The sequence below is a fragment of the Hippopotamus amphibius genome, chromosome 4, assembly GCF_030028045.1.
Source record: "Hippopotamus amphibius kiboko isolate mHipAmp2 chromosome 4, mHipAmp2.hap2, whole genome shotgun sequence".
Taxonomy (NCBI): Eukaryota; Metazoa; Chordata; class Mammalia; order Artiodactyla; family Hippopotamidae; genus Hippopotamus; species Hippopotamus amphibius.
Window position 1 is genome coordinate 82,722,815 of NC_080189.1, and position 24,717 is coordinate 82,747,531.

The following is a 24,717-nucleotide window of genomic DNA, read 5'->3' on the forward strand; positions in this document are numbered from 1 at the left end:
AGGCTACACGCACCTATTAAATTATAATCTGAGGTAGGTTGTAATCAAATGCCAATTAAATGTCAAAGGTATTTGGGGTTTATATTTGCCAAGAGTAAAATGGACATTAAAATGTGCATTTGCTCAACAAAAGATCAGAATCAGGAAATTGCTTTCCTCACTGAGTATCTTCTATTAACAGTTATCCAGAGAAGACTGTAGAAACTGAACATTGACTTGTCGACCAGAAGTCCAGACATGCTGGCCTCAGTGCTTTCCCAGTTCAGCTTTTGTTTTGCATCTTCCTTGCTGCCCATCACAAAGTGCTCTTCACTGCTCTCAAGGCCAGAGCCCTGGCTCTGCTTTTTCTCTGTTGTGAATCTCATCCATGGGGTTGGTTTATTCTCCTGTAAATGGATCAAATATCTCTCTGTAAGGTCCTTTCCTCTTCTGACATTCTAGGAACTTTCAAGGAGATAGCTCTGTTTTCATAAGCTGCATTTCAGAAGTGATTTAGGGATCAGGATGAGAAAGGGTTCTGTGGCCAGCTGACTCCACCTGTGACATGGGAATTTCTCTCAGCAGCATCCATCAGTGGTTGGCCTTTACAAGGTCTGGGAGTCCTGGTCATTGCTTACTAGCTTGGAGATGTTTTCTGTTGAGCATGAAACAATCAATTTTGCATATTTTGATTTTATTCTTATGCACAAACCAAATTATTTTAAGGTTAAGTATTTTTAAAAAACTAATTTGCAGGCTCATGTCTTAACTGATAAAGTCTTTTCTTTTCATGGTTAATTTGTTCTATCATGTTTTGTGGAAGATAGTTGGAAACTGTCATTATTTAAGAAAAGAAAGAGCTTGCCATTTTTAGTGTTAACATTTACTGATTTTGATTTCTATTTAGAAAATTCACCTGTATGAATATTTTAGTTAGTAAATAGTTGGCTGCATAGAGAATTGGAAAACTGTAAAAAGTATTAAAAGTACAGTTGTGTGTTTACTGTTGGGAAAATACATCCAAAGTAGAATGCCTAATTCCTATCTTCACAGATTTTTAAATTTAAGATTACGCAAAAGAGTGGAGGATGACAAAGTTAGTATTAATTACACCCTATGGGTTTTCACCAGAAAGTACTAAGTGGAAAATATAAATAACAGGTTGATTTAGTAATTTATAAGAGAAGAACAAATGGATTGGCTGGTGAGCTGAAGTAAAATAACTAAGATTTTAGAGTTGCCACATGATCCAGTAATCCCACTCCTGGGCGTATATCCAGAGAAAACTCTAATTTGAAAAGATACATGCACCCCAATATTCATAGCACTATTTACAATAGCCAAGACATGGAAGCAACCTGAATGTCCATCAACAGATGAATGGGTAAAGAAGATGTGGTGTGTATGTATACACACACACAGGGCTATTACTCAGCCATGAAAACGAATGAAATAATGCCATTTGTAGCAACATGGGTGGACCTAGAGATTATCATACTAAGTGAAGAAAGTCAGGAAGAGAAAGACATACCATATTATATCACTTATATGCGGGATTTAAGATATGACTCACCAGAAACAGGCTCACAGACATAGAAAACAAACTTACGGTTACCACAGGGAAGAGGTGGTAGGGGAGTGTTAAGTTTGGAGTTTGGGATTAGCAGATACACACTACTATATATAAAATAGATAAACAACAGGGTCCTACAGTATAGCACAGGGAACTATAGTCAATGTCCTGTAATAAACTGTAATGGAAAAGGATATGAAAAAGAATGTGCGTGTGTGTGTGTGTGTATCTAAATCATTTTGCTGTACACCAGAAACTAACATGACATTTTAAATCAGCTATACTTCAGATTAAAGAAAAACTTAATTTTTCTTTACATCGTGATTTTTATTTTGGTTTTTGTTTTGTTCTTGTCTGGGAAAGAAATTTAAAGAGTGTGGAGTAAATAGAACAGAACATATAAAAAGGCACATAACAGGTAAGAAAAATACCATTTTAGTTGGGACTTCAAGTACGTGAAATAGGTAATTTTTGGGGAAATCTTAGGTTTCTGAGCTTATTACATGTCTGGGAACAAAGCTATATTTTACCATTTTCACTTGCAAAAGCAAACTGTGTCTTGGACTCATGCATCTAAACTAATAGGCAGCTCGCATCACTTACATTTTACCAAGAGCCAAAACGTGCGACGTACATACACTCACACACACGTGTGCGTATATATATTTCTAAAGTTGACCATTTTTGTATGTTCTTTTGTTTTTAATAGAGTCCTGTGAAGATAAATCAGATTAGTCTGGACGAAAGTGGCGAACACATGGGCGTGTGTTCAGAGGATGGCAAGGTATGGGGATCACACGGTCATGTGGAAAGCACTGCTCCAGCTCTGGGGCCTGCGATGTCACCGACTCTGGGGGCTTGGAACAGCTCTCTGCTTACCTTACACCTGCATTAGGAGAACCTCGATTATTCTTTTTGGGTATCGGACTTATTCCTGATTGCTCATAATTAAAGTAAAATATATTTTGCGCAATTGTGCCTTAAGGAAAAATAATTACAAGAATGTCAATAATATAACTAGTATTAAGCTGATTAACAGCTGTGGCAGGGGGACATGTCACCTTAATCATTACTGCCGTGCCACTTAGACTTCAGCGACTAGTCTGCAGTTCCTGCAAGACAGTGGTTTCATGCCTTTCTGCCATAAATCCACAAAATTGGATTTCGTGGGCATGATTTCTGTGGGCCGGTGGTTTTCATTTTCACACACCCGTTATGAATGTTTCTCTTGAATTATAGAATCTTTTGGTAAGCAATCATAGTTTATCAGAAGAATAAAGTATCTTACAATGGCCACATTAAATAAATGTAAAATCAATATATGTACAGTTTTCTAAAAACCTGGCCCCCACTTCCTCGACTGAGGACATACATCATTTGTGCAGTGTATAACTAACAATTATCAGTGCTTCTTGCTGATGTTGAGCTGTGACATTTAGTGGTTATGGTGATTGATTTTCCACTTACAAGAATGTCTTTTTTGTTTTTCAGTCAATGGAAGGCTTTTCTAATGCTGGTTTGCAATGATAAAATTCTAATGTGCAGTGTATTTAAGCTACTCTTCTAAAATAACTGTTGAAGAAAAGAGTGCATTAAGAATCATTACAGAACCTTACGTATTCTTGACTGAGTAGAGCAGATTTCCTAATCTAATTTTATGTTTTTTAAGTGATCTAAATTCAACGGGCCATTAGAGTGAGTAAATTAAAAACAATGTACTCAGTGTAAAAAATTTATACCCATTTAATCTGTTAAAAAAAGAAAAATGAAGTCCTTGTGACATACAAGAATGCATTTTTATGTATCTAAGCCTAATGTTGCCCAAAGAGTCTTTTGAAATAGTAATTGGAACACTCATGCTTTTCAAAAAGCACTGTCAAATTTTACAGTACTTTCTGAAATTCTGAGATGAACCACCGGCAGAGACAGATAAGGGAAGAGTTGGTATTTGCAGAAATTGAGAAGAATTATCCAAACTGTTGAAACATTTTGTATTTATAATGAAATATCATCTGCATTTTTGTTTTCTGAAAGATGAGGAATTCCTTCTGTATTAATGCCAATGTAATTGAACTAATTTATTGAAGAACAATATTGTTTTTGAATTGGAAAAGAACTTCTAAGATACTTCATGTAAGAATTTTCAGAGCTCTGACTTTTGAAGAATTACTATTTGATGTGGCAAAGCAGGATATTTTAACTACTGTGTCTGGTGGATAATGAGATGACCCTCAGATATCTCCTGGCAAACTTCTTGACAAACACCTCTGTTTTCCTATTTTAGTCAAATATATATATATATTTCTATATATCTATAAAATATAAAATTATTGTATATAATTTTGTTGGACGCCCATGATGCATTTTTTAAAAATAGTTTTCTCATATATCTTGTCAGCATTGATAGAATTGAAAATAAATATTTCAGCGCACATAATTACATAAGCTAGCCCTCACCATGGGTTCGTCAGTATTGTGAAAATTGAGGAGCTAATACAGAATGATCTAGTAAAGTGGCTAGAATGACAGCAGCGTGAGATTGTTAAGCAGTATCAGCTCCAGATACCCAGATCTCATGCATCTTTAAACGGCCGTTGTGATTTTTCTTTCTTTAGTGCATTCAGATTCCTAGATAAATCATTACCTTCTATTGCAAAGATAACTTCTGATATTTGTGTTCAGTTTTAAAGTCATAATTCTAAGAGTTGTTTAAAATTTACTCTGTTTATTCAGCTGGTGCTCATTTCTAATCTTCTCATTCCAGGACTTTTTTACCCTCGAGTTCTAAATTTGGAAACACACTCATACAAATACCGTGTGCATATGCTCACGTGTTTGTGTGTGTGTGTGTGTGCGCTACTGGTATACATTTTTAGGTAACTTTCAGGAAAAGTACATACAAGGCTTATTTTCTGATCTCTTGCCTGTGTTGCCTTCATACGTAAACCAGAATCAATGTAATATAGAATTCTGGGTTGAACTATTTTCTTTCAAAATTTTGGAGACCTTGCACTCTTTTGTCTAACCTTTATTTTCCTAGACATGTCAGAGGCCAGCCTACTTCTGTTCTTTCACAAAACCTTTTTAATTTTTTTTTTGTCCTGCCTTGGAGCTCAGACTCATCATAATAACAAGAACAATACAAACAACAAGGAACAGCCGTTGTAATTCAGTTTGCTAAGTTAATGTCTTGTTCGGGTCTATTTTCATTCATTTTGTCTGGAAGAGAGCAAGTCCTTTTGATCCATATACTGAAGTATTGTTTTCATTTCAGGAAAGTTGACTTCAGTCCTGATTTTGATTATTGCTTCAGTTCCACGTGTTTTCATTTCTTCAAAGAAACTCAATAATACTTAGGCTGGAGGCGGTATTGCGCAGAGGCTAAGAGCATGGCTCTGCACTGCGCCTGCCTGAGCGGCTTTCCCACTCTGCTCTGTTAGGTCAGGGATGTTGCTTGACCCCCGGCCCCTCCACGGCCTCAGCTGGGCAGTGGGCGCAGTGCGAGGCCTGGATGGGAATGTGGCACAGCCCGTGCTGGGTGTGTGGGAGGCTCTCAGTTCATTCCGTTTTTATTGCTAACTCTTCACTAACCGTTGTGCTTAGTGGCCTCTTCCCTTCCTGCGTTGTTGTACCTCACCTTTTCAGGGTAAGAGGGGATAAGCCCTATTCACCCTTCTTCCCTTTAGAAATTATACTATAGGAGGGTTCTCTTTTCTCCACACCCTCTCAGCATTTATTGTTTGTGGACTTTTTGATGATGGCCATTCCGATCAGTGTGAGGTGATACCTCATTGTAGTTTTGATTTGCATTTCTCTAATAATTAGTGATGTCGAGCATCTTTTCATGTGCCTCTTGGCCATCTGTATGTTGTCTTTGGAGAAATGTCTATTTAGACCTGGTGCCCATTTTTGGATTGGGTTTTTTGGTGTTTTTTTTTTGTTTGTTTTGATATTGAGCTACATGAGCTGTTTGTATATTTTAGAGATTAATACCCTGTCAGTTGCTTCGTTTGCAAGTATTTTCTCCCATTCTGTGGGTTTTCTTTTTGTTTTGTTGATGGTTTCCTTTGCTGTGGAAAAGCTTTTAAGTTTAATTAGGTCCCATGTGTTTATTTTTGTTTTTATTTTCATTACTCTCAGAGGCGGATTAAAAAAAGATCTTGCTGCAATTTATGTCAGAGGGCGAGGGATAAATTGGGAGATTGGGATTGACACATACACACTACTATATACAGAGTAGATAACTAATAAGAACCTACTAACTACCCCAGGGAACTCTATCCAATACTCTGTAATGACCTATGTGGGAAAAGAATCTAAAGAAGAGTGGAGATATATCCCTATCTATCTATCTATCTATCTATCTATCTATCTATCTATCTATCTATCTATCTATCTAAACTGACTCACTTTGCTATACAGCAGAAACTAACACAACATTGTAAATCAACTATACTCCAATTTTTAAAAATTAATTAATTAAAAAATATATTGTAAGGAAAATTGGTCTCACACACACACATACACACACGCTTTGCTTTCTCCTGCTTTTTATCCCCTCATTTCTCTGTAGTCAGGGAGAGTTTCTCTTCTTCTTTGGTCCCTTTGCTAATGTGCTTTGCTTCCAGTGTCAATTTTGCTTTCTGGAGTAGAGTTTTATTCTGTTTTGCCTTTTTAATTTTCCTGAGCTCCTTCAATCTCTCCCAGCTCTCTTTTCATATCAGCCTGATCTATGTTTTGTTTTTAAAACAAAAAATTACTACTTCTCATGTGTCTTAAAGTGTCTTAGAGGTCGAGTGATTGGGAGTAGAATTATCCTCCCACGTTTGAGCTGTGTGTTGTCAGCTAAGTGATTCAAACCTCTCTGTGCTTCAACCTATTTCCTCCTCTATAAAAGGGGGATAGTAACAGTGCCTGCCTCATTAATCATTAGGAGAAATGAATTAGTTAATATATGTCAATGGTTTGGAATAGTATCTGGAACAGAAGAAACACGTAGTAAATGTCAGCCGTTGTCATCCTCATCCTCATCCTATCCTTGTGCTCCAGATTCATAGAGGTGTCTTCTTATTGAAGTCGACAGTTTTGTAGTATTTGTTTTTCCCCCTGGTTACTATTAATTTTTTTTATTTTTAAAATTTTTAAATTTTTTGGTTGCGTAGCATGCAGGATCTTAGTTCCCTGACCGGGGATCGAACCCATGCCCCCTGCAGTGGAAGCACGGAGTCTTAACCACTGGATTGCCAGGGAAGTCCCTATTAAAACATTTTTTAAAGCATGGCTTTTCTCCTTCCGGGTTGTTGGAATTGTGTTCTGCAGTATTCTTTTTATAGACCTTGTGTACGTTTTTGTTACTCGTTTATCCATTCCAGAACAAGGAGACAAGCTCTTTCTGAACCTGGGTTAGCAAACGGATTCAGGCCCTGCTTGTTACCCTTCTGGGTGTTATAGACTCACCCTTCGGCTCCACACAGGGACCTGTTAATGAGCTCCATTTCCTCTGACTGGTATCCAGTGAAGGCAGCTCCTCCAGTGAACTGGAAGGCTCTCCTATATTCTCTCCTAGGTCTCTGATACCCTCCGTGGGTGGAGAATATGAAAACCTGCCATCTTCCCTGCGAGGGTCCCTCCAGCCACCTGCCCTAGATGGAATGACAGTTTACATGTTCACCCCTGTTCTAATGCTTGACCTGTTGTTATTTGGAAGCCAGGGTTTGAGAGGGGTGTTACAGTGAAGTAATAGCTGGGAGGGTTGTCTGACACTCTGGTCACCTCACTCACGGTTTCTCTATATCAGGTGGCCTGTCATCCAGTTTTCTGGTCGGCAAATACATAGAATTCCATGCTACAGTGGAGAAGGCTTATGCACCTTCCTGATTGTTTCATGAGGGTAGAGTTTCTTTACTTCTAAACACATAGCACATACCTTTTGCAGTCCTCCTATCACTCTATGGGTTTGTAGTTAACGAGAGATCCTCCAGGACTTTGTAGTAGATTGACTCTAAGGCTAGTTGTTCCAAATTTTCTCGTTTTCTTCATTAGGTATTTTTGTGACAAGTTGGGAGAAATTGTCAGGGCTGCTATGGGGGATGCCATTATCAAAAGGATCCTCTCTATTTTAACCTTTAAATATATGATTCTTATCTCAGACACGATCTTCCTAAAAGCCCAAACCCTCTAGGCAATCATTGAACGGATTCCTTTCACAGAGGAGTGTGATAATCACTGCGAAAATGACAAAGAGGGAGAGAGGGAAGGAATGAGTGAGAATTGTTTGGGATTTTATTGGCTTTCGTAGCATAAGTTGTGACCAAATAGTTTGGGTGTCACATTAGTGAAATGAACCGAAATATCAAAGGTTTCACAACTCACCCTGCTTGTGCTGATAAAGTTTATGAGATCGTCTTGTGATGTCTCAGTGTTTTCCACACTGAAGGAGAAAATGACAGTTGAGGAAAATGTTATTCCGTGAAACATACTAATAGAGACTAACCTAAGAGTTCTAATCTAGCTTTGCCGCCTTCGGCAAACACCCCTGCAGCCCCTCTAGTACGGCAGTGACATTTTTGCTTCCACTCGTTCTCAGGGGTAGTCACGAGTGTCAGCCAGTTTGCTAAGAACCTTCTGCAGTTTGTTCTCTTCCGTTGATGGCTTCTTATCCCTCTGCTATTATATCTTCATGCGGATTCATCGTGTTGTTGTTGTTGTTGGATTCATGATTTTTAAAGGGACACTTACTCCTGGAAATTCATAATTTAATTTTCAGCATTAGAGTCATGATATTTCTAATATTTATTTTCTCACTTATTGATGCCTCAGTCTTTTTTGACTGGCTCCTACTTGTTTACAGCTCATATACGTTCCCCCATAATAAGAAATCACTTGACTCTTGTTCTTAAAATCATCTTCACCCTGTTATAGGCAGAAGGAAGTTTATCCATTTGAACGCACAGTATGCTGCATGTAGTTTCAACTTCTGTTTAGTGGAGTTGTCTGCTTCATAGCCTGATAATCCCTTTCACTTTAGCTTGGCAAATATTGGAGGCTTTTGATTTTGTTTTCTTTATTCTACTTTTCTCACACTTTGTATACAAAGATATCTTTCTTACTTGCAGATTTTAGGCTAGCTCCTCTGGTGATAGTGTGTAGAAGAATAGGGCTTGGAACAGTCTTCTTGACTTTTACAACTTTAGGTGAGTCATTTCATTTTTCCGCAGAGTCATCTGTTAAACAGGCACAAGGGTGTTTGCTTTCATCCCTAAGCAGTCTTGCTGTAAGGGCCAAATGAGGCAGAGCAAGATTTTCAATGCTAGTTATGTACTGTCAATTGTCGACCTTTAAAAATATCATTTTAAAGGTATTTATTCCCATTTTCGAATCCATAAGGATAGTTTAATTCAGAATAAAATTTCTTAAAAAGCCAGAATGACACTGACCATTTTAACAGATGACTTTTCCAGAAGCTTGTTCCCCTGCACAATTGGAGAAGACTGAGAAGTGACCTCACATCTTTGAGAAGATGTTATCGAAATACACTTTCCAATTTGGAATCTTAGAAAGTTTGCTGCTCCTCACGCAGTTGTAATCATGGCTTCCCCGTTGGTTACAACTAAATCAAATTACAGCTAAAAAATAAATTTAGAACTAAGAGGAACATCTAGACTTTCTAGATGTTGACCATGGTGTGAGTGAAATAAATATGTTCCACCAGAAAAAAACATATCATTTTGTCCCACCAGAAAGTTTAATTTCTCCAGGGTGGGGTCTGGCCATTAGTATCCAGGGATCTTAATTGTGCAGTCTGGTCTGAGAACCATTGAAATAAAGCATGTGGAAGCATTTAGAGGTCCAAGTTCTTAGCAGGAGTGTAAGATTTCATATGGGACCATGTTGTCCATGACATTGTTAGAGTGAATAGAAGTAGCATATGTTAGAAGAATGGAAACTTCTTAGTTTAGCATGACTTTCTACTGATGTAACGTTAGTAAATTGACCACTTGTTAATTTACTCCATTAAGATTCAGGTGATACAGTACCTACCTGTCTTTGACCCCATTTTCTTGAATTTGTGGGGCTCACTCAAGTTCAGCTTCCTGGGATAGAGTTAAACTCTGAATACAGTGCTGTTCTTTTGAACTTCTCAACCACCATTTTTTAAGAAGTTCAGTGCATCCTGTGTTATACATTTATACAAAGGCAGTTATGCGATGCCCTCTAAACAATGAAAAGCAAGGTGGTAGTGGGGCCTGCGTGTTTTTGCCGTGTCAAGAATACATTTTAACAGACTACCTCGGTAAATCAAATTCCCTCTACATTACATTGTACCACGTGCTGTTCTTGGAACCCAAATAACATACTTGGCACAAGGGTGTAAAAACAGCAGTCACAAAATGAATGGAATGTTCTAAGGATTTTATATTTTAATGAAAGAATTTATATCCCCAAGTGATTATCATAACATGAGCACATTTTCCTCTTGGAACTTGCACAAATGAACCACTCACAACTTACTAAGAAGAAAACAAGAAGACATCAGAAGTCTAAGTAGTTTTATATCTATTTTAAAGATTGAATTTGTAATGAAAAACTTTCTCAGAGGGCCATTGGACCTAGATGGCTTCACCAGTGAATTCTTACAAAATCTGAAGAAGAAATTACACCACTCCTCTAGAGACTGGAAAGAGTGAACACATCCCAAGTGTTGAGAAATAGTTAAGTGCCCCTATTAGCTGGTTCCAAGTGTTTGAGAGCTCCTGGAATTCTTATGCTGTGCTGGTGAGAGTGTAAATTGATCAGAACCACTTTGCAAAATAGTTTGGCTGTCTGTTAGATGTGAACAGATGTATAACTCAGCGATGCCATTTCTTCATAAATGGGTGGTAAGCGGACCAGAAGATTTGGAAAGAGTGTTCATTGCAGCATTATTCATAATAGCCTTCATCTGGAAACAACCCAGATGATCAATGGAAGATGGATACAGGAATTGCGGTGTATTCATACATTGATATACTATACGGCAACCACGAAGAACCAGCTCCTGCTGCACGTACATAGCAGTATGGATAAATATCGGAAGGAAAATGTCGAGTGAAAGAAGCCAGTGAAATAGTTTATGATTCTATTAATTTAAAATTCAAACATCAGCGCAACTTACCAAAAGGTGATAGATTTCAGAGGAGCAGTTAGTTTGTGAAGGTGTGAATGAATGGCGAGGAACACAAGGGAGCTTCTTGGGTTCTACTTCTTGACCTGGGTAGTGGTTGCAGGGGTGTGTTCATATCATAAAAATTTGTCAAGTTCTGAATCTGTGATCTGTACCCTTTATGTACATTATTCAATTGAATATGTATGTGAGTCAGTTTTTAAAGTCAACCACTCAGAGAAAAGATTAAGATTAAACAACTTTAAGGGAGGCACTGATAAGGAGAAAATTAAATCTTACATTTTTAGGCTCTCAACAGATTCGAGATAAGGTTGTAAATGAAGTGCAGTTCACCTAATCTCTTGCCACTTTGATCTGCACAGTTGATTTATATATCTGTGACTCAAAAAAGAAGCTCCTTTTTCCTTTAAGGAAAGGAATAAATAATTCCTTTAGGAGTAGCCTATGGGAAGTTCATAAAAAAGTATTAATAACCTATTCATATCTATTTCATTTTTTAAAAGGTGACATCCATTTAATAAAAACAAATTTGTGGTGTGGAAAGGAAACTCTGTCCATGCTTGTAAAAGCTTAATTGCAGTGGTATATTTTCACCCCAATAGAATTGTTTTCATTGGATATTTAATAGAGATTACAAGGGCCTTAGATAACTAAGTGTTCTACTTTTTTATCGGTAATACGTGTTCTCACTGACTCAGCAGCCCTCTTTGTTACTATCATGGTGAACTGACGAGATCCATTTACTTTTTAGGTGCAGGTGTTTGGACTGTATTCTGGAGAAGAATTTCATGAGACTTTTGACTGTCCCATTAAAGTAAGTATTCAGTAAGTTTTAATTTTTCTAAGGATTTTCTCAACAAAGGCTGTAAGATTACAATATTTTGAACACTACCTATTTTGCATTAATTTTATCAGCAAGTATCCATTCAACTAATGCACCAGATACTACTCAATGCTGTGAAGGTGCACGGAATGTGTATTATGAAGGTGCACAGACTGTGATCTCAGTCTAGCCTCAGGAATCTTTTGTTGTAGTGGGTGAGATGACATACACGCACGCGCACACACACACAATCTGTGATTTAAGACTCAAAGAAATAAAAACAGTACTCAGGAGTCTAAAACTGAGAGAAGTTACTTCTAGCTGTTCTTGTTAGTGATGGCCTCCTAGATGGACTGATGTTTGGCTGGGCTTTAATAAATGGACAGGGCAGATGGAGAAAGCTGACTTCCCATGTGGAAGAACAGTATAATGTAAACAGAGAGGCTAGAAAGTTCAAATCATGTTCAGGAAGTGGCAAATAGTCTAGTTTAGATGGTGCATAAAATACTGACTTGGCAGGAAAGCTGCATGGGCAGATTGAGGCTGGCTTTATATTCAGGCAAAGAAATTTGGACTGCGTCTGGTAGATAAGGAGAAATTATTGAATGTTGAAGAGCACAGAAGTGGCATAAACTGAGCTAAGCTTAAGGAAAAGTAATATGGCAGCTATACACAGTGTAGATGGGAGAGCTGATAGACCCGAGGCAGGAGGACCAGTTTTAGATTAACCGTCATGGTAGTTACAGTGGCTATTATAGTTGTTAAAGGAAGAGGCTGTTCAATTTTCTCACGTGTTTATTCAAACATTTATTGATCAGCAGGTAAAGGAGAGATGGGATCTGACGTGTGTTTTAGAAAGCCAGCCCTGCCAGAGTGCAGGGGGATGTGAGGAAGAGAGCGATTGGGGATAGGAGACAATTTAGAAGGATAACGCCGTACCCTAGACACGGCATTACAGGAGCTCAATACAGAGAGCGATAGTGAACATTCAAGATGGTGTAAGAGGAATGAACTGGAACAGCCTCGAGGAGGTAGGCTTAATAAGCCTTAGCGACGGCTTGGCCGAGGGTAATAAAAGATGGAGGAGCTGAGGGTAAATACAGGTTCTTGCTTTAGTAATGGTGTGTGGGAATGCCATCAATGGAAATAAGGGAGGACTTGAGGAGGGATGCTGCTAGTTAGGTCTCGAGTCTAGATAACGGTAGCACATCCGGTGGAAATGTTATGGAGGAAATATTCACGGAGACGTGAATGTGGAGGTCAGAATGGAGACTGGCCCTAAAAACACAAAATGGATAACCATGGCTGAGTAAGATGAAACCATTTTGAGAGGTATTATCCAGTTAAAGAATGAGAAGAGTAATGGTCACATCTTTGAGCACTAATTTAAAGATTCAGAGAGTGGGAGGGGAAAAAAGAAAACAGGGATCTAAGAATTAGTCAGGAGGATCGGAGGAGACCCAGAAGAGTGGTGCCAAGGAAGCCAAAGGAGAGAGGGTTTCTAGAAGGAAGGAGTGGGCAGCACAGGAAAGACAGCGCCAGGATCCCATGAGGTGGGAACTGATATGGGGCATTTTATTTGGTAATTATGAGTTCACTGGCGACCTTAATGAGGAGAGTTGAGGAACAGGAGGCTCACCACATATCAAGGAGTAAATTGGAGATGAAGAAGTAGAAACAAGCAGTGTAGACTTTTCTTTCCAGTAACTTCACATTGAAGAAGGAAGTTCAGATGGAGAAAGGGCCGGGATCCAGGAGGATTTCTTCCAGTCATGTTTTGGTTGATGGTAAAAAATCAGTAGAGGGGGAAAGATCCAAAATAAGAGAAAGGGAATACTTAGTGGAGCAGCCCTAAGGGATGGGGTCCACCGTGTGGGAAGGGAACAGAACCTTGGGTATGAGTCCTACCGCCTTTGCCAGTGAGACTAAGTCCAAGTGTTGCTACATTGGGCAGTCAAGGGCAATGACCCTGATGGCCTTGGTTTCTTCTGGATGAAGAGGAGAAAGGGGTAAGGTAATGTGGTTGAGGGGCCCAGGGATGTCTAGAATAGCAGTTGTGGTCTAGGACTGAGCATTATAAGAAAGCGAAGAGGACACTCATGAGAGATTTTAAAAACACGTAACAGAGTATGTAAATGATTCCCTCTGTATCCAGGATGGATTAGGAAAGTATGGAAGTGAAGAAGGGCTAACCTGGGAGGGAGGAGTGGTTAGAGAAATGAGGAGTCATACGCTAAATGCCCTCAAAATGACAGTGTAGGAAGAGAAATCTGTCCTGTTAGAGGATGGAAATGTATTAATTAATTCATAAGAATGGAACATGTATAATTGTATGAATTTTTTTTAATGCCTAGAAATATTCTATATTAGGTTGGAAAAAAACCACAATGTGTTGGTGAATACGTGGGTTTAGGGATAAGAAAATAAGGAGGCAGAGTCTGTGCAGGCTGACAGCCATCAAAGGGGAGCCCCAAAGATGGGTGTACACTGAGTGCAGCCCCCAGCCCTTAGTAAGCCACTGGCAGGGGAAGTAAATGGTGATGAGGGATGGACCAGGCTTGGGAGAAACCTTCGTGGCGCGTTGGGAGGAGATTGCGGAGAGCAGATGAGAACCAGGGGGCCAGGGACTGAGGCTGGAGGTAGAAGGAGGGGGCCTGGATGCTGAGCTCTGGAACTGTTGGGTCCTGCAGCTCCGTTGTCTTGTCCACTGACAGGGTCCGGGTGTGACTACACCAAATGTCTGAGGCTGCCTTGCCAGCCCGGTTCCGTGGGGTGTGCTCAGTCATTGGAAGGCATCCAGACAAGGAGCTGGTGGGGTTCTTTCTCTGGGTTTCTTCTATGAAATGTATTCAGCTAGCAACATTTATGACACCTCGCTGCCTCAGTTGCCCACCTTGGCTGTCTCTAAAGAGAGGCGTCCACTCAGAGGGTCTCACTCAGCCAGAAACTACAGCTGTTCACTCTTACCTTTTAGCTTTGATCCGGCTTCGCAAAGGAAAACCCTTTCACACCAGAACAAAACTCATCCTCAGTTGGTGCAAAATATTACCTGAATAGATTACTTCCTACCAGGATACCAGGTTGATTTTTAGATCATGCTGCCAGTAATGTACAAAGGGCTTTCATGTGCTGGAGCTGTGACTCCTAAACCACTGTCGGGTCCTTATTCCCTTGCAGATCATTGCCGTGCATCCGCATTTCGTGAGATCCAGCTGCAAGCAGTTTGTGACTGGAGGGAAGAAGGTAAACGCTGCGTGTTGACCGTCAGATGCTGTCTTTGAGGGGGTTCTGTTTGCTCTTTATCCTTATTATTTTTAATATCTGACTCTTCATTAGGAGAAAATTGGAGAAAGTACAGTGTGGTGAAATCGAGACCATCACCTCTTGGGGGAGGTGTGGCCTCAGTGCTTCTCACTGACATTCCTTTGGAAAAGATGTGGGACAAAAACAGAGATGTTACTCAAACTACCTATTAACGCTTTGAAATATTGTCTCTTCCACAAAAAAGAGGTAGTATTTAAAAATAACAAAAGAGCAAGTAAACTAGTGTTTTCTCACGCTTGTAGAAAATCTCATGCAGTCCTTGAAAAAGTTTTCGAACAATTATGGCTCTTTGTTACTGACATGTTCCTGGCATATATAAAATAATCCTTTTGTACATTTACATGTTTGTAGATAAATTCTAAAATTGAAGACTGCTTATAAAATAAGTTAATTTTTTTTTCTATTTTTATTCACCGGTGATTTTTTTAAAACCATTTTTAAAACAAAATGCTATCCCTGTCCTGGAACCCTGAGTGTTATTTCAGTTTGGGGCTCAGTGGCGAGAAGGCTGTGTGCAGTTATTTCCATAGCAGGGTATAGCGATGGAATGGCTACTCTGAGGCTCAGCTACCAAATGGTTTTGAATGTTTTTAGGAGTTATCTGTCGTTTTCTCTTGGTCTGCGGCTTCATAGGATGATAGGGCAGGGCAACATACTGGTCGTTCCCTTACTCAGCATTTTGCAAGCGCTGGTTTTAGCTCAGTGTAAAGTTCAGTGGCAGGTCCTTGTAGATTCCAGTTCCATTCTAAGGCACAAAGCCAAGACGGCACCAGCTCTGACTTCCGTTTGAGGACCAGCTCCTTCCCTCCCCTCCCCAGGGCTCATTAGCCTCACATAAAAATGTCTGTGGGATTAATCAGCGGGAATTACAGATTTAAACTAACATTTTCTATCTTAGAGCTGCAGCTAACTCACTTCTGAAGAAAACAGCTACCTTACTTGTCTTTGTTGACCTCAGGAAAGAGTAACTGTAAAATTCCTCTTGTTGAAGTATTTCTTTACCAAACACTTCTAGTTAGGAAATTTTATGTGAGATAGAGCATGAATTCACTCAGCTGCTGTCAACTGAAAAAAAAAAAAAAAAAAAAGCACAACATGAGAGTTGTGATTTAAGTTTTATTTGAGGCAAAAGGTGGATTATAGGGTGGGAGACAGCATCCCAGATACCTCTGAGAAACTGCTCCAGAGAGGTAGGGGGGAAGGTCGGTATGTATGTGATTTTGGTGAAGGAGGAGTACATGCAGTCAAGCACATATTTTTTGCAGAAGGTTCTGCTAGTCTCATGAAGGTAACTGCTCTTCACAAGGAGCAGAAGTCACCATGAAGGATTTTAGTGCTTTTCTAGATGTAAGGAAATGTAAGAATGGGGCTATTAAAATCGTCTCCTGAAAATATCTAACTATGTAAAGACCTGCTCTGCCAGTTATTTTTTCCCAGAGCACAGAGGGCCTCATTTCTGATCTCCACCCTGAACTCCTTTCAGGGCGTGTTGAAGGTCAGCAGCTGCAGTGGCTCATAATTTAATCCTTGTAGAGGTAGACAGCAAGTGCCAATTTTTAGGTGAAAGTATAATTTAAACCCGGGCGTTTTTATTTAAAACTCAGTGGTGATAAAGAATGCTGAGTCAGTGTGTTTTTTTGTTTGTTTTTTAAGTGGCCTAAAACAACAAACTTTCATTATCTCACAGGTCAGAAATTAAAGAGTGGCTCTCCTGTATGGTTCTGGCTCAGGGTCTCTCTTGAGATTTCAGTCTATTTTTTGTCCAGGGCTGCACTCATCTGAAGGCTTGACTGGGGTCTGGAGTATCTGCTACTAAAAGTTCTGCTGCCTTCTTAAGAGCAATTCCTCATACAATGGTGATAAATTAAAATATGGATAAATCACTTTGGTTTAACTATTTCCCTAGTGGGGATGCAGTTTTGAGTTCTAGCTTTCCAGTTTCAGAGGTTAGAGATTTTACAGCTGTCCCCTATTTTTTGCAGGTATTGGTATGAAAGAACATATTAGAGATGATATGAGTGACGTCCAAGTGGACTCAAACTCAGACTCTGATGGTGGGATTTTTCTTTGTTGGTTTGTGTTCTTAATTATCAGCTTATTGGTGAAGGTTAATAATTGCTTTTATACCATGAAGGATACCTGTAATCTGATGTGGTTTGCCACAGTAGTTTTGCATTACATGAATGTCTTGTCAACCTGCAGGATGCCTGGGTTAACTGTGTCATCTTTCTTATGTTCTTCATCTTTCTTCTTAGCATTTGACATTTACAAACATCTACAGGAAGGACCTTGTGAATGGTGCTGTTTGGGCCAAAGCTTGTTGAGTAGATACATAAGCAATTGTATGGACGACAAAGTAGTCCAGCATCCAAGTGCAGGCAAGGTCACATGGGAAGAAGTTGGAATTCATACAAAGATTACATTGTGAGAAGCAGTAAAATAAGTAGAATTCACTGAATGCTGAACAGTCAGGAACGTCAGAGATTTGATTCAACTCTTTGGTTATATCACTGACTGCTTGACAAGTTTTTCTGTGTTCAGTGTTCTAAGAGAGTGCATTCTCTTTTCTCCCTTTTTTCTATTGACTTCTCCAGAAATGCATATGTAGACATTTCTTCCCAAGTACAAAAAGATGTTTAATTTTGCGTATATAAAATAAAAACAGTTCAGGTTGTTTGGTGAAAAACTTTAAAAAAAATGAAATTAAGTTAGAATTTCTGGATTCAAATAATGTAAAAGAAAAAACACAAGCCAAAGGGTTGGTATATTGTATAAAGGGCTTAGGATATTGGGCTTGATAAAAGTATATGTGTGATATTTTGAAGTGAAGAATCATATGATCCCACGTCAATGTAAGTTATATTAAATCACCTTTTAGATTTTTAATAGCTTTATTGATATGTAATTTGTATAGCATAAAGTTCACCAGTTTAAAGTATACAATTCAGTGGTTTTTAGTATATTTACAGAGCTGTGTGACCATCACCATAATCTAATTTTAGGGCATTTTCACCATCCCAGTAATGAAACTTTGTCCCCATTAGTAGTCACTCCCTATCCTCCTTTCCCCGCTTCCCAGCCCCAAGCAACCACTAATCCATTTCACTTCTCTATACATTTGTCTGTTCTGGATATTTCCTATGGCTTCTGGATATTTCATGTAAATAGAATCATATGATGTGTGCGACCTTTGTGTCTGGCTTCTTTCATTAGTTTTCTAGGTACATCCATGTTGTAGCATGTTTCGGTACTTCATTCCTTTTTATGGCCAAATTACATTTCATCATATGGATATATCATATTTTATTTAGCTGTTTATCAATTGATGGACATTTGGGTTGTTTCCACCTTCAGACTATTATGAATAATGCTGCTGTGAACATTCATGTACACCTTTTATGCAGCCATGTATTTTCTTTCTCTTTGGTGTGAAATTGTTGGGTCATATGGTAACTTTGTGTTGAACACTTGGAAGAACTGTCAGATTGTTTTCCAAAGTGATTGCACCATTTTACATCCTGACTAGCCATATGTGAGGGTTTCACTTTCTCCACATTCTCACCCACACTCATTTTTATCTTTTTGATTATAGCCATCTAGTGGGTGGAAAGAGGTATCTCGTTTTTTTCATTTGCAGTTCCCTAATAACTAATGATGTTGAGCATCTTTTCATGTGCTTATTGGCCATTTGCCTATCTTCTTTGGAGAAATGCCTATTCAGATTCTTTGCCCATTTTTTGATTGGGCTGTTTATCTTTCTATTACGTGATTGTAAAATTGTTTTATTAAAATTTATTAAAATTCTGGATTCATGTCCCTTATCAATATGTGATTTGCAAATATTTTCTCCCAGTCTTTGAGTTGTCTTTTCACTTTATTGATGGTGTCATTTGAAGTACAAAAGTTTTCAGTTGTGAAGTGCCATTGATGTATTTTTGTGTGTTTTGTTTATTTGTTTTTTGACACTTGTGCTTTTGGTATTATACCTGTAAAATCATTGCCAAATCTAAGGTCCTGAAGATTTATGCCTGTGTTTTCTTCTAAGAGTTTTATAGTTTTAATTCTTAAATGTAGCTCTAGAATCTACTTTAATTTTTGTGTATGGTGTAAGGTAGGGGTCTAAATTCATACTTTTGCATATGGATGTCCAGTTGTCCCAACTCTGTTGAAAAGACTATTTTTGCTATTGTCTTGGCACCTTTGTCAAAAATCATTTAACTATACGTATTAGGATTTATTTCTGGACTTCAGTTCTTTTAATCTATGTATCTGTCCTTGTGCTAGTGCCCCTTTTAGTTTCAGAGCCGTTAGTTACTTATGGGATGACAAACAACTCCTTTTAAAACATTTTGATTTTGAGTTTTTTCCCTTTAAGAAGCCTTTATACCACCATCAAAAAGTCTTCAAATAACAAGTGCTGGAGAGGGTGTGGATAAAAAGAACCCTCTTACACTGATGGTGGGAATGTAACTTGGTGCAGCCACTATGAAGAACAGTATGGAGGTTCCTTAAAAAACAAAATAAAGTTACCATATAATTTAGGGATCCCATTCCTGGGCATATATCCAGAGAAAACTATAATTCAAAAAGATACACGCACCCCAGTGTTCATTGCAGCACTATTTACAATAGTCAAAACATGGAAGCAACCTAAATGTTCATCGAGAGATGAATGGATAAAGAAGATGTGGTATATATATATACAATGGAATATTAGCCATAAAAAAGAATGAAGTAATGCCATTTGCAGCAACATGGATGGACCTAGAGATTATGATACTAAGTGAAGTAAGCCAGACAAATATCATATAATATTGCTTATATGTAGAATCTAAGAAAATTATACAAATGAACTTATTTACAAAATAAAAATAGACCCACAAACATAGAAATAAAATTTATGACTACCAAAGGGGAAAGGAGAGGGAGAGGGATAAATCAGGAGTTTGGAGTTAACGTATACACACTACTATATATAAAATAGATAACCAACAAGGACCTAGTATATAGCACAGGGATCTCTACTATTTTGTAATAACCTATAAGGGAAAAGAATCTGGAAAAGAATAGATAAATATATATGCATAACTGAATCACTTTGCTGTGCACCTACTTCAATTAAAAATAATAATAATAAAATTAAAGGCCATTGTAATTTTTCCTACTTCTGTTAGAGGTTTAAGAAACATTAGTGTGTAAATGTGCCCTCTATTCAGGGACTTGTAAGATATATACTATTGACTGATTTCTTTGGATTCATTAAAGTTTATTGTGTAAATATATATTTAGTGAGTAGTAAAAAGTAGTGTTTGTTCAGTAGAATATAGTGACTTGTTTGTGTAGAGTTAAATAACTAGAGATTTCCAAAACATTTATCAGCTTGGTGTGCTTTGCAGAAATCTCTGGAGAGATTCTTCCTTCTGTATGTGTATGGTATGCACTTTTAAAGAGCACTTCCGCTGTGTAGTTTTGGCATTAGTGTGTTTTGTTTGTTTTAAAATAGATTTATTTAGTTGAAGATATTTCAGGGGATATTTCTGATTCATTAAGGAATGCATCTTTGATTTTAAAAACTAAGAGAAAGGCTTTTGGAAGGTAACATTAAGAAAGAGATACTATTGTGAAAATAGTCTTCTCTTTTTTAAGATGTTAGCAAATTTTTAGGAGGAGCTACTTTTTTTTTTCTTATAACCAAGTTATGGCATTTTATATCTTTGATAAATGAGAAAAACAAAGACTGCGTTGGCCCAGTTGCAACTCTGATCATTCCAACTGCAGTTTTCAACCAGTAGCATAAACTAAGCAGAACAAGTTTAAAAGAGTCCAACATTTAGTGAATGGTGATAAATGTGCACTAGTCATTATGTTGTAGATATCAGGACTCCCTGTTTAGAGTAGATGGCAGATCATATGGGGGCGGGGAAAGAGCAAAGACAAATATTATGTAACTGAGAGGTTATGACTTTCTGCCTTGAATAAATAATTTAATCTTAAAAAAAATTGGAGCAGAGACTAGCTAGATGAAGGTGTAATGTGGAAGAAAGGCATTCTAAACCCTTAAGAACACTGATCTTCCCTAGACTGACAGCTAAATGCCTCTAGGAATTGTATGCCAACTTCTGTAAACAATGATGAAAGCAGAACAGCGACCACAGATGCGAAAGAGGAAAGATGGACATCCTACAACAAGATATTCATGATATTTCATAAGAAAATTTTACAGATGTCTAAGATAATATTTTAGTTGAATTGATTTGATGAGAAATTTTGATTCCTGGAAAAACATTTTTTTTTTAAAGTAATCAGAACATGCATCTCAGAGTAGCTCCACAAAATAGCCATGGAGCAGAAAAAAACCTCAAACTGCAGTTTGACACATTTGTTGATATTTCCTTTTGAAGGTTCTAGCTTCTTAGGTCTTTAGAGATAGCTCCTTATCCACCCAGGACTAGGAAGAGGAGGTGATAGTTCTGTCTGGCATAAACTTTTATTTTAAGTTTTCAAGGTAACTTCTTAGTAGTTGAATGCCGTAGCTGGATTTATGGACTCCAGTGCTTGACACATGAGCATGAAAAGCTTATTCTAAATTCTCTTTTGTTTCCACGTTGAAAAAAAGAAAAAGCACATCTCTTAAGAGTGCCATTGGAGAGAGCTTTCAAACATGTGAATCGATGGATTTTTTTTTTTAAGTGTAACCTCCTTGTGTAGCAAGAATTCTAATGCATGAGCATAGCAATGAGGTATCTTTTTTAGAAATAAGTCTGCCAAGCAGATCTTGTCTGGGTTTTTTTTTTTTTTTTTTTAATCAACTTTCTCTGTCAGCAGATAAACTTGAGCTTCCTACGACCTTTACCTTTGAACTCAGAAATACACGTCATAATAGCTGATTCTCCTCCTTTGACGAATTATTAAATTGTTACGATGCTGTTTGCAGCGGAGTTCATTTTTAGAAACAAGGTAGTCAGCTGTTTGGCATTGTGATGGGCTAGAATGAGGGGACCTGGCCACAGGGACAGCTTGCTTTGTAAGCTGGAAAATGTCAGTCAGCAAACGAGGCAAGGACTTGCGTGCATGAAATGAGAAAAAGAGCTTCACTCTTTGGGGCTGCAGGCTTATGGCAAATTTTACCTGAAGGAGAGAGGTAGAAGCATCAGCTAGCTTCTCAGTGTCCAAGAATGATTGTCAAACAACAAATTGCATTTTGGATTCTTTTTGGAAGAGGATGCAATGGAGCAGCTTTTTGTAATAATGCAAATGTTTTTAGAATTCAGACAGCGCAGTGAACTGGGCTAAATGTGAAACATAGAGGTGCTTCCTTATATGTTTTCTTGTCTCCTGGTCATATGGAAACGGGGGTTCTTGGGATCAGAAGGGATTTTTTAAATTTTTAATTGAAAAAATTTTATTGAAGTAGAGTTGATTTACAATGTTGTGTTAATTTCTGCTGGACAGCAAAGTGATTCAGTTGTATAAGTTCTTTTTCAGATTCTTTTCCATTATGGTTTATCACAGGATATTGAATATATAGTTCCCTGTGCTATACAGTAAGACCCTGTTTATCCTCAAAAAGGATTTGACATCAGTTACCCAACGTCTGCTGACCAGTGGATCTTCAGAATGATATTTCTGCAGGCGATCAGATGCTTGACCTTAGGCAGTTTTCTACATGCAAACTTTTCTCACACGTCACTTCCCAGGCAACCACCAAATTTATGTCCTAGTGGTTGCGTGTAGAACCATTGTAAATAAACACCTTCCTTTCTTGTAAGCATTGTGTTATAAGTTGTGGTTCCATTCCTAGAAATTCATCTCATGCTGTAAACATACCAAAATCGATTAAGAACCACCAACTAATAGGAAGTAAAACACAATGAAACCTTTACAAATATTTCGCAGGTATGTAAAACCAAGTTTTAAAATAGCTATATTGTAAAAGTATATTTTGGTGCAGTTTTCTCTCTGTACTGAACGGGTGGAAGCTAAGAATTGAAATCCAGGGCTTAAAATAGAAGTCATTTCCAATCTCAGAAACAGGTGTTGTTCCTTGCTTTCAAAGTGAAGTTCATTTGTCTCAAACGTTAGTTGCTTTTTTGACGTCAATATATAGAGCTCCCAATGTCCTGGAGATAGATCCATGGTAACTGCATTTTCTTCAGTTACCCACCTTGTTTCATAGCCATCAAAAACCTGGTGAGAACAGAAACCTTTGTTCTTTAATGAGTTCAGCTAACTTTTCCATGTATAATATTTCCATATTGTTTGTAGCTTCCCCTTGGATTCTGAAGCTTACCATCTGTCTTCCTAAAGCAATCAAACCATCCTTTGCTCCTTGCTGAAAATATCTTCCTTTGCATGTTGAGAGTGCTATGGTGGTTCTTAAGTATTTGGAATAGTTATTGCCCGTGCAAGAATCACTGTTTGGTTCAATATGCTTATCATGTTTTTTTGTGGGGTTTAATACCAGTGGACTGTCATTAATACTGGGAAGTGCTTTCTCTCTCTCTCTCTCTTTTTCTCTTTAAAATAAGGCTATATAACACAGGAAACTACATTCAATGTCTTGTAATAACGTATAATAGAAAACAGTATTAAAAAGTATGTGTGTGTATATATACATAAAAAGTATGTGTGTGTGTGTATATATACAGTTTTATATATATAGTATATAGTATATATATATATAGTTTCACCTGAAACTAACACAAGATTGTAAATCAACTATACCTCAACAACAACAAAAAAAACAATAAAAATTTTAAAAAGATAAGGCTATATAAATAAATCTCATTAACTTTGAGAAGTTTTTCCCTTTTTCCCCCCCTTTTTTAAGATAAGGCTCTATAGCAAAGGGTCACAGTTACAGCAATTATTAGTTGGTGTCACCAGTCCAGGCTAAATCACAATCATTTCACAGGACTGTTTGGCATGAATAGTTCTGCCTCTTGAACACAGCTTGGTAAGAGGGTCCATATCAGGTGCTGTGAGCATGTCGTATCTGGATTTCAGAAATGGTGGTACGTTTCCAGAAGCAGAGAGGAGGAATGCTGCTGGTGGAAAGCTGTTAGCCCATAAGACCATTAATCAGAATGGTGATTTGGTAGGAAAATGAGTATTCCCAGTCTTTTTGAGAGGAAAAAATATGTGTAAGTATATATGTATGTATATATATCGCTGTTGGGGTAATTTTGCAGTCCTTTATCTTTAAGCATTTAGAGCTTTTCCCTCCACTATTGTTTTCTAATTCATTGTCAGCCAGTATTCCTCTTTGATGTTTTAACAGTGCAAATTTGATCACATTCAATATCTAGTGGTAGTGAATTAGTTGTGTCAAGTGCCCTGTGGCCAGAGATCTCCGGGAACATACCCACAGGGCGTGAGGAAGAGGGTGTGTTAGAAAGAGGGCCTTACAGGATTTGGGCTGATGAGAGGTGATTTGGGGAGGGTTTAAGGAATCAGAACTTTGCTCTGGATGGGGCACTGTCAGGAAGCAAGAGCAGTTCCACCACCGGGTATCTTAATATGTCATATCTAGGAGGAGGAAAGACCAAATCAAGGCTAAAGACATGTTGGTAAAGAAGCAGCAGTCTCTCCTTTTAGCCAGGATGGGGAGGTGTCTGGTCATTTGTGGCTTGGAGAACATCCATGTTTTGTCTGTGTTCAGATGTAATTATGGAGCAGTCATGTTTTTGTCCTCATCTCATGGTCACGGGGCTTTGTCTGATGTCAGTATTCTGTGAAATTGTTTATCTTCACCTGGAGATCACCAAGGCCCAGCTACGAATGGCAGGTCAGCTCCTGCATGCCAGCTTGTCTCTAATGCCCAACATTTGCTAGGTGACTTCTATCAAGGTACTT

At 38.2% G+C, this 24,717-nt stretch overlaps 1 protein-coding gene across 3 annotated transcripts in view; it reads left to right on the forward strand.

The window, feature by feature from the left end:
- VPS41 (VPS41 subunit of HOPS complex) overlaps nucleotides 1–24,717 on the forward strand; it is a 182,219-nt gene that overhangs the window by 77,822 nt on the left and 79,680 nt on the right. For all 3 annotated transcript variants that reach the window (XM_057731540.1, XM_057731542.1, XM_057731539.1), the window contains 3 exons: nucleotides 2,262–2,336; nucleotides 11,467–11,529; nucleotides 14,716–14,781. In XM_057731540.1, the coding sequence (XP_057587523.1) occupies nucleotides 2,262–2,336; nucleotides 11,467–11,529; nucleotides 14,716–14,781 (204 nt within the window). The remainder of the gene's footprint in view (nucleotides 1–2,261; nucleotides 2,337–11,466; nucleotides 11,530–14,715; nucleotides 14,782–24,717) is intronic.